Source organism: Neoarius graeffei, chromosome 10, assembly GCF_027579695.1.
Source record: "Neoarius graeffei isolate fNeoGra1 chromosome 10, fNeoGra1.pri, whole genome shotgun sequence".
NCBI classification, from domain to species: Eukaryota; Metazoa; Chordata; class Actinopteri; order Siluriformes; family Ariidae; genus Neoarius; species Neoarius graeffei.
Window position 1 is genome coordinate 21,347,146 of NC_083578.1, and position 12,337 is coordinate 21,359,482.

At 39.2% G+C, this 12,337-nt stretch overlaps 1 protein-coding gene across 1 annotated transcript; it reads left to right on the top strand.

Annotated features, from left to right (window-relative positions):
• Window positions 1–5,178: 5,178 nt before the first annotated feature.
• LOC132892462 (taste receptor type 1 member 1-like) lies at window positions 5,179–11,932 on the top strand. Its single transcript, XM_060930746.1, has 6 exons — window positions 5,179–5,351; window positions 5,736–6,033; window positions 6,122–6,877; window positions 6,981–7,193; window positions 7,278–7,398; window positions 10,770–11,932. Exons 1-6 carry the CDS (start codon window positions 5,179–5,181, stop codon window positions 11,696–11,698), a joined length of 2,490 nt encoding a protein of 829 aa, XP_060786729.1. The 3' UTR covers window positions 11,699–11,932.
• Window positions 11,933–12,337: the final 405 nt, after the last annotated feature.

Genomic DNA, 12,337 nt, shown 5'->3' on the forward strand with positions numbered 1-12,337 from the left:
AAAATTATTTAGATGTTCTCAGAATTATTTACACAAGTATTCACCCCCTCAGTGTGAATTGTCCTTTTGCAGCAATGACAGAATTGAGCTGTCTCAGGTGTGTCTCTATGAGCTTTGCACATGTTGATTCAGGTATTTTTAAGGTCATGCCACATGTTTTCAATTGGATTTATGTCTGGGGTTTAACTAAGCCATTCCAAAATTCAAACCTTTTCCAAAATGGCGTTCAAGTCATTCCTTTGGAGAGTTGGCCCTCCCCTGCTTATTGTCCTGTTGGAACATATAGTTTTGTCATAAATGCAGATGCCTGGCTGACTAGAACAGGTTCTCCTTGACAATTTGCTTATACTGTATGTGGATCCATCCATCTCACCTCTTATGGCAGCAAAGCTTTCCGGTTCCTTCTACTGAAAAGCAACCCTCAAGCATGATGCTATCACCAACATGCTTGATCACATAAATTATGTTACCTGGGTGTTGGGCTGTATTTGATTTGTGTCAAGTATTATGCTTTGGCTTTAGAATAAATGGTCTTATCAGCCCAAAAAATAATTTTCCAAAAGCTCTCAGATTTTCTAACATGGTCCTTTTTAGAAATGGCTTCCTTCTGGTTACTTTCCCATAAAGGCCAGATTTGTCATCTTGAATCTTCATGGGTAGTTTGGGTGGCACGGTGGTGCAGTGGTTAGCACTGTTGCCTCACAGCAAGAAGGTTCTGGGTTTGAGCCCAGTCCTTTCTGTGTGGAGTTTGCATGTTCTCCCCATGTCTGCGTGGGTTTCCTCCAGGTGCTCTTGTTTCCCCCATAGTCCAAAGACATGCTGGTTAACTCATGACTCTGAATTGTCCATAGGTGTGAATATGTGTGCGAATGGTTGTTTCCCAAGCCTGGAAATGGGAGGGTCCAATTAATATGACATGTGGATCAATAGGGTCCGCATGGCAGTGACCCCACACATGTAAGTAGGACAAGCTGGAAGAAGTGAACGAATCTTCATGGGTAGTTCATTGGTCTAGCAAAGGAATGATCTGATCTGTTATTTTAGCTGTGGGACCTCCCAAAGCCAGAGATACTGATTGTGCAACATACAGTTGGATACAGGTGGATTTAAAATGAACAAAGATGTACCTTGTTTAACATATTTAGTGTGAACTTTCAAAAATTAAATACTCATCCTAATTTAGATTGCTAAAAGAAGGTGATGGGGTGAATACTTATCAATTATGCAGTTGGGAGTTAAATACTTTCTAGAGGCACTCTATACAATGGTAATACAATGGTGATGGACTCTTTTGCCATTTCTTTTCAGTCAAGGTTCTGCAAAATGTGAGACAGACAAGTTTCATATTACAAAACCAGTATATTAGGTATGACCAATATGGGGATCCTCCAGCTAGTCTTGCAGTAGTACTCTGGAGGCCAGAGGAAAACCCATTATTTCTGGTGGTGGCTACATATGAAACCCACCCAACTGTTAAGTTCACCTTGAACAAATACCTCATTCCCTGGTCTGAAAACAGCACAGTGAGTAATTTGTTTCTGGATAAGAATATGTTGATTCAGTTGCAAAGAGTATTGCTAGATGGACTAGCTTGTTTGGAAAACCAACCTAATTTGAGATCACATTATAATGAGCATGACTATAAGAAAACAGACTCAACTAACCAGAATTGCATTTGTTCTGTCTTTCCAGATGCCCTATTCTAATTGTTCAGCTGAATGCGAAACTGGTTATAAAAGAATACAAACTTCAATACAAAAGTGCTGTTTTCAGTGTAAGAAATGCAAGGCCCAAACATACATCAACACCACAGGTAAGGTCTTTAAGCATGTATTTAGAATTAAATATCTCAGACTTTTACTGATAATTTCTTTCCAAGAAATGGTTTGTCACGTTTGTAGTCTTTTACCACATCTGCTGTCTTGTAGTGTACAACCCCAATTCCAAAAAAGTTGGGACAAAGTACAAATTGTAAATAAAAACGGAATGCAATGATGTAGAAGTTTCAAAATTCCATATTTTATTCAGAATAGAACATAGATGACATATCAAATGTTTAAAGTGAGAAAATGTATCATTTAAAGAGAAAAATTAGGTGATTTTAAATTTCATGACAACAACACATCTCAAAAAAGTTGGGACAAGCCCATGTTTACCACTGTGAGACATCCCCTTTTCTCTTTACAACAATCTCTAAACGTCTGGGGACTGAGGAGACAAGTTGCTCAAGTTTAGGGATAGGAATGTTAACCCATTCTTGTCTAATGTAGGATTCTAGTTGCTCAACTGTCTTAGGTCTTTTTTGTCATATCTTCTGTTTTATGACACGCCAAATGTTTTCTATGGGTGAAAGATCTGGACTGCAGGCTGGCCAGTTCAGTACCCGGACCCTTCTTCTACGCAGCCATGATGCTGTAATTGATGCAGTATGTGGTTTGGCATTATCATGTTGGAAAATGCAAGGTCTTCCCTGAAAGAGACGTCATCTGGATGGGAGCATATGTTGCTCTAGAACCTGGATATACCTTTCAGCATTGATGGCGTCTTTCCAGATGTGTAAGCTGCCCATGCCACACGCACTAATGCAACCCCATACCATCAGAGATGCAGGCTTCTGAACTGAGCGCTGATAACAACTTGGGTTGTCCTTCTCTTCTTTAGTCCGAATGACACAGCGTCCCTGATTTCCATAAAGAACTTCAAATTTTGATTCGTCTGACCACAGAACAGTTTTCCACTTTGCCACAGTCCATTTTAAATGAGCCTTGGCCCAGAGAAGACGTCTGCGCTTCTGGATCATGTTTAGATACGGCTTCATCTTTGAACTATAGAGTTTTAGCTGGCAACGGCAGATGGCACGGTGAATTGTGTTCACAGATAATGTTCTCTGGAAATATTCCTGAGCCCATTTTGTGATTTCCAATACAGAAGCATGCCTGTATGTGATGCAGTGCCGTCTAAGGGCCCGAAGATCACGGGCACCCAGTATGGTTTTCCGGCCTTGACCCTTACGCACAGAGATTCTTCCAGATTCTCTGAATCTTTTGATGATATTATGCACTGTAGATGATATGTTCAAACTCTTTGCAATTTTACACTGTCGAACTCCTTTCTGATATTGCTCCACTATTTGTCAGCGCAGAATTAGGGGGATTGGTGATCCTCTTCCCATCTTTACTTCTGAGAGCCGCTGCCACTCCAAGATGCTCTTTTTATACCCAGTCATGTTAATGACCTATTGCCAATTGACCTAATGAGTTGCAATTTGGTCCTCCAGCTGTTCCTTTTTTGTACCTTTAACTTTTCCAGCCTCTTATTGCCCCTGTCCCAACTTTTTTGAGATGTGTTGCTGTCATGAAATTTCAAATGAGCCAATATTTGGCATGAAATTTCAAAATGTCTCACTTTCAACATTTGATGTGTTGTCTATGTTCTATTGTGAATACAATATCAGTTTTTGAGATTTGTAAATTATTGCATTCCATTTTTATTTACAATTTGTACTTTGTCCCAACTTTTTTTGGAATCGGGGTTGTACAAGACAGTAGTAAGACCAACTCTTTTGTATGGATTGGAGAAAGTGGTACTGACAAAAAGACAGGAGGCTGAACAGGAGGTAGCAGAGTTAGTCTATCGGTTAGTATAAACCGATAGACTTGATTTCACATCTAAAAAAAGTGCTGTTTACTATAACAGAAAGTGAGAATGCTGTATCTTTTGAGCAGAGAACTCAAAACACCTAACAAAACATCATTCCAGATTCACATATCAATTAGTGTCTCTGCTATTTCATTAGGGAACAAAGAAGACCGATCTTTTGAGATTTTTTTTTTTGTATTGTGTTAATATGAAGATCCTACGCAAAATATGTAAAAGTTGGCAGGTCTGTAACAGTCATTTAAATAATTTTTGCTATTTTCCATCTCATTTGCAAAATATGTAAAAGTTGGCAGGTCTGTAACAGTCATTTAAATAAATTTTTGCTATTTTTCATCTCATTTGCACCTCCCCTATACTTCCTTCATACTCAGCCCACAGTTTGAATACTTCAGTTCTAAGGGGACAAGTGGATCCAAACCTGGCCAGCAAAATACCCCCAACAGCATACCAGAACCACTCTTATTGTAGGGGTCAAGCATTTACTATTCTTTGGTTTTCACCTGAAAAACATTTTTGCACTTTTGTTTTTCCTTACATATTACAATCAAGGTGGACTTTTGGCCACAATATTACTGATGTATTGCTCCATATATCTCACTTTAGTCACTGTTCCTATCGAAATAAACCCAGTTGAGCAAGTCTTTGTGACTGAAGCTCCTACCATTCTTGCTTCAATAATGAAACCACTTGGCATTTTTAGACTTGCCACAGCGCATGGTAGGAGGTTTATCACTTGATTAGATAATGCAGTACATCTGTACTCATGTTGGTAATCCATTCATTTACAGAATGTTCCTGGATGGACATATTACATTACATTAAAGGCATTTATCCAGAGCAATGTACAACGAGCGCATACACATACCTAGGGAGCAGTTGGGGGTTAAGTGCCTTACTCAACGGCACTTCAGCCATGGATTTTCCTGTCAGTCCAGGGAATTGAACCAGCAACCCTTTGGGCCCAAGGCTGCTTCTCTAACCTTTAGGCCATGGGATTACTTTCTTCAGTAAGAACAGCATTCACACACTCATTTTGATACATGGTGGTGCAATAGTTAGCACTGTCGCCTCACAGCAGGAAGGTTGCAGGTTTGAATCTCACAGCTGACAGAGGCCTTTCTGTGTGGAGTTTGAATGTTCTCTCCATTTCTGCATGGGTTTCCTTCCACTTCAAAGACATGCAGATTATTTAAAAATGATTGAATTTGTTGTACGTCACTCTGGATAAGAGCATCTGCTAAATGCCTGTAATGTGATGTAATGTAATTTTGCAGAGACTTTTTACATATCTTTCTTTGTATTATGATTATAATGTGTTCAGGTTGTTCTGTAATTCGAGAGACTGTGCAAAACATCCTTTGTTAATGTACGACTGTGTTTGACAGAAACTGGATGTGTAATGGTGCATAGAGTGGTTTACTCAAATTCACATATGTAAAGTGGATATGGATGCTACTTCCCTTCATTCTTTTTGACTTTTAAAACACATCTTTGTCATCAAATGTTTCACCTGGCAAAATGCAGTGGCTTACCATTTCTGTTTTCCTTTTGGATCAATTCTTTTTCAAAGTCACTGGCTCAGAATCTGAATTTAACTTGCAGGGAGATTATTTGTTGGGTGGATTATTTTCACTGAATAATGTTTTTCCATCAGTACCTCAGTACTACCCAGTGGCCCTTGACTGTACCAAGTAAGTAACATGCTTTTTTTTTCTTCGAATGTTTGAGTTACAAAAAACCTTGTAGTCTGCAGAGTGCAACATATTTAGAAAGTGAAGGTACACCCTGAATTCAATATGTTCAGTTCAATAAATTCAAGAAATATTGACTGGCTTATTATTCTTACGCCAATTTGGTTGTATCGTATAGACAACATTGCAGGTCTTGTATACTCGGCTGTAATTAGTTCTCTGGAGTGATAGCTGAAACTCAGAATTACTTTAAGTGGCAAAAATGTGTTATTGCTAATTACATTTGATAAATCTTACCCTTATACCTACAGAGAAAGTTTTTTTTCTTTTTATCTAAAGGATTAAGAAGCATTCTTTCCAATTTCTCCTGTTCCTTTATTCCAGATATAGGTTTGATGAGTCGTCTTATCAGATGTTCCAGATGATGAGGTTTACAGTGGAAGAGATTAATAACTCTTCGACCCTCCTTCCTAATGTCACACTCGGCTATGAGATCTTTGACCATTGTTCGGTGATGCAGAATTTTCCCTCTGTGTTCAGTTTTATCTCTGAGAATGGATCCATTCCAGTTCAGAGATATTTAAACAAATACAAGCCTAAAATAATTGCTCTGACAGGGCCATATGGAAGCACTAAAACAATTTCAGTGATCCCTTTGTTCACAATGACCCTCGTTCCGATGGTAAGGAATTACTTACTGTTCTCTTGCATTACCTTGACTAAAGATTGCTGTAGTTTATTTAACTTTTTTTTATTCTTTTCATTTATAGGTGACTTACGGAGCGTCAAATTATCAACTGAGTAATAAAAACATGTACCCTTCTTTTATAAGAACTGTGCCTAACAACAAAGCCCTGATAGATATAATTATTCACATTATTAAATGGTTCAGATGGAACTGGGTCGCCTTTATCGGCAGTCAGGATGACTATAGTCAAGATGGCCTGTATTTATTTTCTCAGTCTGCCAAAATAAATAACATCTGTTTGGCCTATCAGCATTTAATTGACCAAAGCTCGAACTATATTTCCATACTGAGTAGAATTGAAAAAAGCAACATTAAAGTCATCGTGGTTTTTTCATCTATCGAAGTAGCAAAAAACGTCATCAGAGCTGCGATCAAGAACAACATCACAAATAAAGTTTGGATCGCGAGTGAGGTGTGGTCCATGAATAAACAGCTTCTGAATGAACCAGGAATACAAAACATTGGGGAGATTTTTGGCATTACAGAAAAGCTACTGTCTTTTCCTGGATTCGAACAGTTTATGTACAAGAAACAGAGTAAGAGCAATGATAAATACTTGAAAGATGGTGAAATTCATCCTCCTCAGCCAGTAAGAAAAATGTGTAACCAAGAATGTCATAACTGCTCAAGTTTGAGTCCAAAGGAAATTTTAAATGAAGATCCCACATTTTCTTTTCCTATTTATGCTGCGATCTACACCATGGCAAAAGCATTACACAAAGTTCTACACTGCGATGCAAATGGTTGCAACAAAAACATTACAGTTTACCCTTTCATGGTAAAGCCCTTATATATAAAAAATTCAATATTCATAATATATGCTGAAAACATTTTTTTTTTTTGGGAAATGTGCACAAACCTTTTTGTCTGATATTCTGCAGCTTTTGAAGGAAATTAAACAGGTGGATTTTCTTCTTCATGGCCGTAAAGTGAAGTATGATCAAAATGGAGATCTACCTGTCTTTTATGATGTGATCTTCTGGCGCCTTGAAACCAGTCCTCCAGTCTTTGAGAGAATCGGCACATACTACTCATATCCAGAAATTGCTTTCACCATCAACAACTCCCTTATAGGCTGGGACAATGATGCTTCTGTAAGTTCAACCTTAATTCATCACTCACTAGGCTACATCACGATTTTAAATATGTATTGACGATGGCCATCTTGACTTCATAAGGTTCCTTTCGCAAACTGCTCAGTTGAATGTACAGCGGGATTCAGGAAGGAAAAGGACCATAATTATGCATGCTGTTTTCAGTGTAAGATGTGTGAAAGAGATACCTACATAAACTATACATGTAAGTATTCAGACCAGACCTGTACATAGAAATTATTCTAAACTGGTAGTTTGGTTTTCAAAAATAAGCTTTTATTCACAAAGCATCTCAGTAAGCTTTCCATATCAGCGCATTTTTATTCTCCAAGCTGATTTTAATTTACTTTTAGTCTATAATTTGGGTCACATGGTTGTACTTTCAAGTGATGTTTTCAGGCAGTATAATAATAGAACTGAAAATAAAGAAAACAATGATTTTTGTTCTTCATCCTGTAATCTTCAGGACCTTTTGAACATGTAACTTTTGGAATATTGACTACTTTCACATTACCCATAATGCTTTGCGCCTTGTGGGGTACCCAAAATATAAACAAACTAAAACAACATGGTGTTGCACACTGACAGTAATCTTTCAAATTTACATAAATCTCCCTAAAACCTTCAAAGAAGGGTCAAAACTAACTAAACCAAAGCTTAAAGGAATCTGCAAAGCCTTTTCTGTGGACTTTGAGAAATCAGTTGGTAAAAAGGAGCTTGTAAATATCGTATCGAACGCTTTGAACATCTCTACTTTGGGTTGCAGTCAGCAACCTTCTTCGTCTCTCAACACGGGTGTTCCAACGATTACTGACCCGCAGAAGAACTTTGAAAGATCGACACTAATCATAGAAAAATCCACGGTAAAATGGTTTTTGCTGGGTGCTGGTTATGACGAGGAAGCTGTAAAAAAAAATACAAAACGCTTCGTGCATAGGAACACAAGCAAGAAATTCACTTAGTCAAATAAGAACTGTAAACCAGGGGTTCTCAACCTTTTCTACTTTAAAGCCCACCTATTCATACTTGTCACGAGTCGGGGCCCATTAAAAAAGATCCCCAATTATTTTGGCTCATCTATTCTATTAGAATCTAATAATCTATTGTAAAGTGTATTAATGGGATGCAACATCACTCCCTGTTACAGATGGAATCCCAGTAATTAAATAAATGCAATAAAAACATTTTTAATTGTAGGTATTGTATTTAAAACTGTACGGCTGTGCCAGAAGCCAAACCATGCATGCAGGGCATTCTCAGTCAAAAGGGATTAATGATCCAAAAGTGGAGTCTGGTCCATTAACACAAGAATTTATTGCCATGTTTGTGTAGAGCAAACAAGCAAGTTATTAAAATCAAGAAGTACACTCAAAAGAAGCGGATATATAAACCACTCAATGGGATTAGATCCTTACACGCTAACAAAGAAGGATTTTTCCTATGAAAGAAAAGTGTACTAGCTAAATTTGACATTAGTCGAATAACTTTTGACCCTACTGTACCCATAACTAAATACAAAAACAATAGTTATGCATGCTATTAATTAACACAATGTGAAGATATTTAACAGATAATCAACAGATTTTAAGTTTTTTTTAAAGATGTGTATATTTTTAGTCTTTTAAATTCATAATTATTTGTATCTATACATGCATGACCCCACCAGCTCTGCTGATCAACTTCTCATCTCATTATCTGTAGCCGCTTTATCCTGTTCTACAGGGTCGCAGGCGAGCTGGAGCCTATCCCAGCTGACTACAGGCGAAAGGCGGGGTACACCCTGGACAAGTCGCCAGGTCATCACAGGGCTGGCACATAGACACAGACAACCATTCACACTCACATTCACACCTACGGTCAATTTAGAGCCACCGATTAACCTAACCTGCATGTCTTTGGGGGAAACCCACGGGGACAACATGCAAACTCCACACAGAAAGGCCCTCGCCGGCCACGGGGCTCAAACCCAGACCTTCTTGCTGTGAGGCGACAGCGCTAACCACTACACCACCCTGCCGCCGCTGATCAACTTATCATGTTTAAATAAAGTTATTCATTCATTCACTGTGAGTTGGAAAATTATCCATCCGTTGAGTTCCCCGACATCTCAAACTACCTGGTGCTGCAGACATCGTTCTACACAGACAAATAGATGAAAACCTGGAAGAGCATGGAGGCATACAACTTTTTATATGTGGTTGGGTTAAAGATCTGGGGATCAGGATACTACAAGATAAATCCTGTTTCATTTTTGCCCGGGGAAAGAGGAGTTTCTGGGCTTTGTATGTGTCTTTGCGATGGTTGCTAGGACGCTACAAGTTTTAGTATCTGGTGTAAACAAACCACAGCTGCTCGATTTTCAATCCTCCCTGCTCTTCTCTTCCAGCAAGCATCACAGATCCATATAATTCACCCATAAATGTATTTATTTATTTATTCAGCCCGCCGCACTCTCTCTCTCTCTCTCTCTCTCTCTCTCTCTTTCTGTATGCGTGCACATGTATGCACACACGCGGGTTAAATGTAGAGGAGGAACGTTACAAAATAAAGGCCTGTTCTTCTTAATTTATCCACAAATGTATTTATTCCACTTGAAAAGTGCATGGCAAACCAGCTACTGGATTTGGGACCCTATGACATCCTGAACTATTTAGTATATGGCTTCAAACTTGAAAAAAATTCACGGCCCACTAAATGGCGCTTTGCAGCCCACTAATGGGCCGCGGCCCAGTGGTTGAGAAACACTGCTGTAAACACAGCAGAACTGTCCAATTTCTTTTTTAAGTTCAAGTTGATTTTGATTTCCTTCACTCTGATTTTCTTCGAGCTCATATGTTACCAGATTACGACAATCTTTGGGCTGTTAGAGGAAGCTGTTAGGACTACAGGGTCAAATACTACATTCGATCTACCTACATAAACACTAAAAGAGGAAGTACATGTAAGCTTACTTACACTGCATCGTTTGCGCTTTGTTTTGGGAATTGATCCTTCGATAAAGTCGTCCTTTTCAGTTCTTTGACTTGTCCTTGTTTTTCAGTTTTCACACTTTTTATGACTAAACACAAAGACAGAGGAGTTGTTGGCTTCCTGACTTGGATCAACGGACTTTCCTCCACCACTGAAGTGTGTAGAACACAGTCGCGTGTTGTCTGTAAGTGTAAAGTTTTGACGGCGAATTCTGACTAAACACGCTTTTCGACGCTTAGCCTCTTTAGGTATTGTATAAAACTTTAAATCAGGAAAAGTCATTTTTCCCCGTGTGAATTCGAAGAAATGACTGCGGCTATCTGACTCAGTAAACAAATATAGCGCCTGGTTACCCCCCAAAGTGCAAGGCATTATGGGTAATGTGAAAGTAGAAAATTCTAAATATCTCATAGGGGTCAATAAGGTTGTTTGAACATTGTGGGACACTAAGAAGTACATTTTTTATAACATATAATGGATGACACATGGAAAAAGAATGTTTCAAGCATGATAATACGTATATTATAAAGTAAAGTGGAGTTACAGTTGGCTGTGAACACATTCCCCAGCTGACTCCTATCTCTTTCCCTGCCTTTATTCTTTCAGACGACCCGTACACTTGCAAGTCATGTAATGTGGACGATTGGTCTGAAGAGGGAAGCACATCTTGCCAGAAGCGCTCCATTCTGTATCTTCAGTACACAAACCCTCTTTCCATATTACTTATGGTATTTGTTGTCACTCTGATGGTGTTGTGTGTTGCAATTATCATAATCTTCTTATATAATTATGACACACCGGTTGTGAAATCTGCTGGAGGCAATATGTGTTTTGTCATGCTTGCTTCTTTGGCTTTATCTTGTATAAGTGTGTTGTGTTTCTTGGGAAAGCCAACAGAGATCCAATGTATTTTCAGAAATGCGGTGTTTTACTTTTTCTACACCGTCTGCCTTTCCTGCATGACAGTGCGCTCCTTACAGATATTCTGCATTTTTAAAATGGCTGCCAGGTTTCCCCAAATCCAAAAATTGTGGGTGGAACGTAATGGCCAGTGGATTCTCATTGCTACTCTTTCGTTGATTCAAATCTTCATTTGTCTTTTACGGATGACTCTAGAAACCCCCATTCCTGACAAAACATACATATTAAAATCAATCATCCTTAGCTGTTCACTAGGGAACAAACAGACGTTTTTTACAAGTGTAATATTCACATGGTTCCTCAGTATCCTCTGTTTCTCCTTTTCCTATATGAGCACGGATCTACCAAAAAACTACAATGAGGCTAAATCTATAGCATTCAGCATGCTTTTGTTCTTTATCACCTGGTCCTTTTACTTTACAGCAGCACACTTTCCTGCAGGGCTGTATATCCAGTTTCTTAATGCAGGGGTACAGTTGTCCAGTTTATATGGTATCGTCCTGAGCTACTTCATCCCAAAGGCATATATAATCATTTTTCAGCCAAAAAAGAACACTCAAGCATACTTTCAGACATCAATTCAGAATTATACTCAAACCATGAGTAGGATGTAGACTATAGTCAGGTCCAAAACTCAGACTCCACTGCCACTCGTTTTATTTCATCATTTTAAAAAATAATTGTGGTCGTTCATGGTCTTCTTCTTCCTTTTCTTTCGGCTGCTCCCGTTAGGGGTCACCACAGTGGATCATCCTTCCCAATTTATCTCATCTCATTATCTCTAGCCGCTTTATCCTGTTCTACAGGGTCGCAGGCAAGCTGGAGCCTATCCCAGCTGACTACGAGCAAAAGGCGGGGTACACCCTGGACAAGTCGCCAGGTCATCACAGGGCTGACACATAGACACAGACAACCATTCACACCTACGGTCAATTTAGAGTCACCAGTTAACCTAACCTGCATGTCTTTGGACTGTGGGGGAAACCAGAGCACCCAGAGGAAACCCACGCAGACAACATGCAAACTCCACACAGAAAGGCCCTCACCGGCCACGGGGCTCGAACCCGGACCTTCTTGCTGTGAGGCGACAGCGCTAACCACTACACCACCGTGCCGCCCCTCTTCCCAATTTATGATTTTGCATATTTTTTTTTTAAATACACCAGATACCCTTCCTGACGCAACCCTCCCCAATCTATCCAGGCTTGTGCAACCCCAGTGGCTGGGTATTTTACCTAATCTGCATCTCCTTG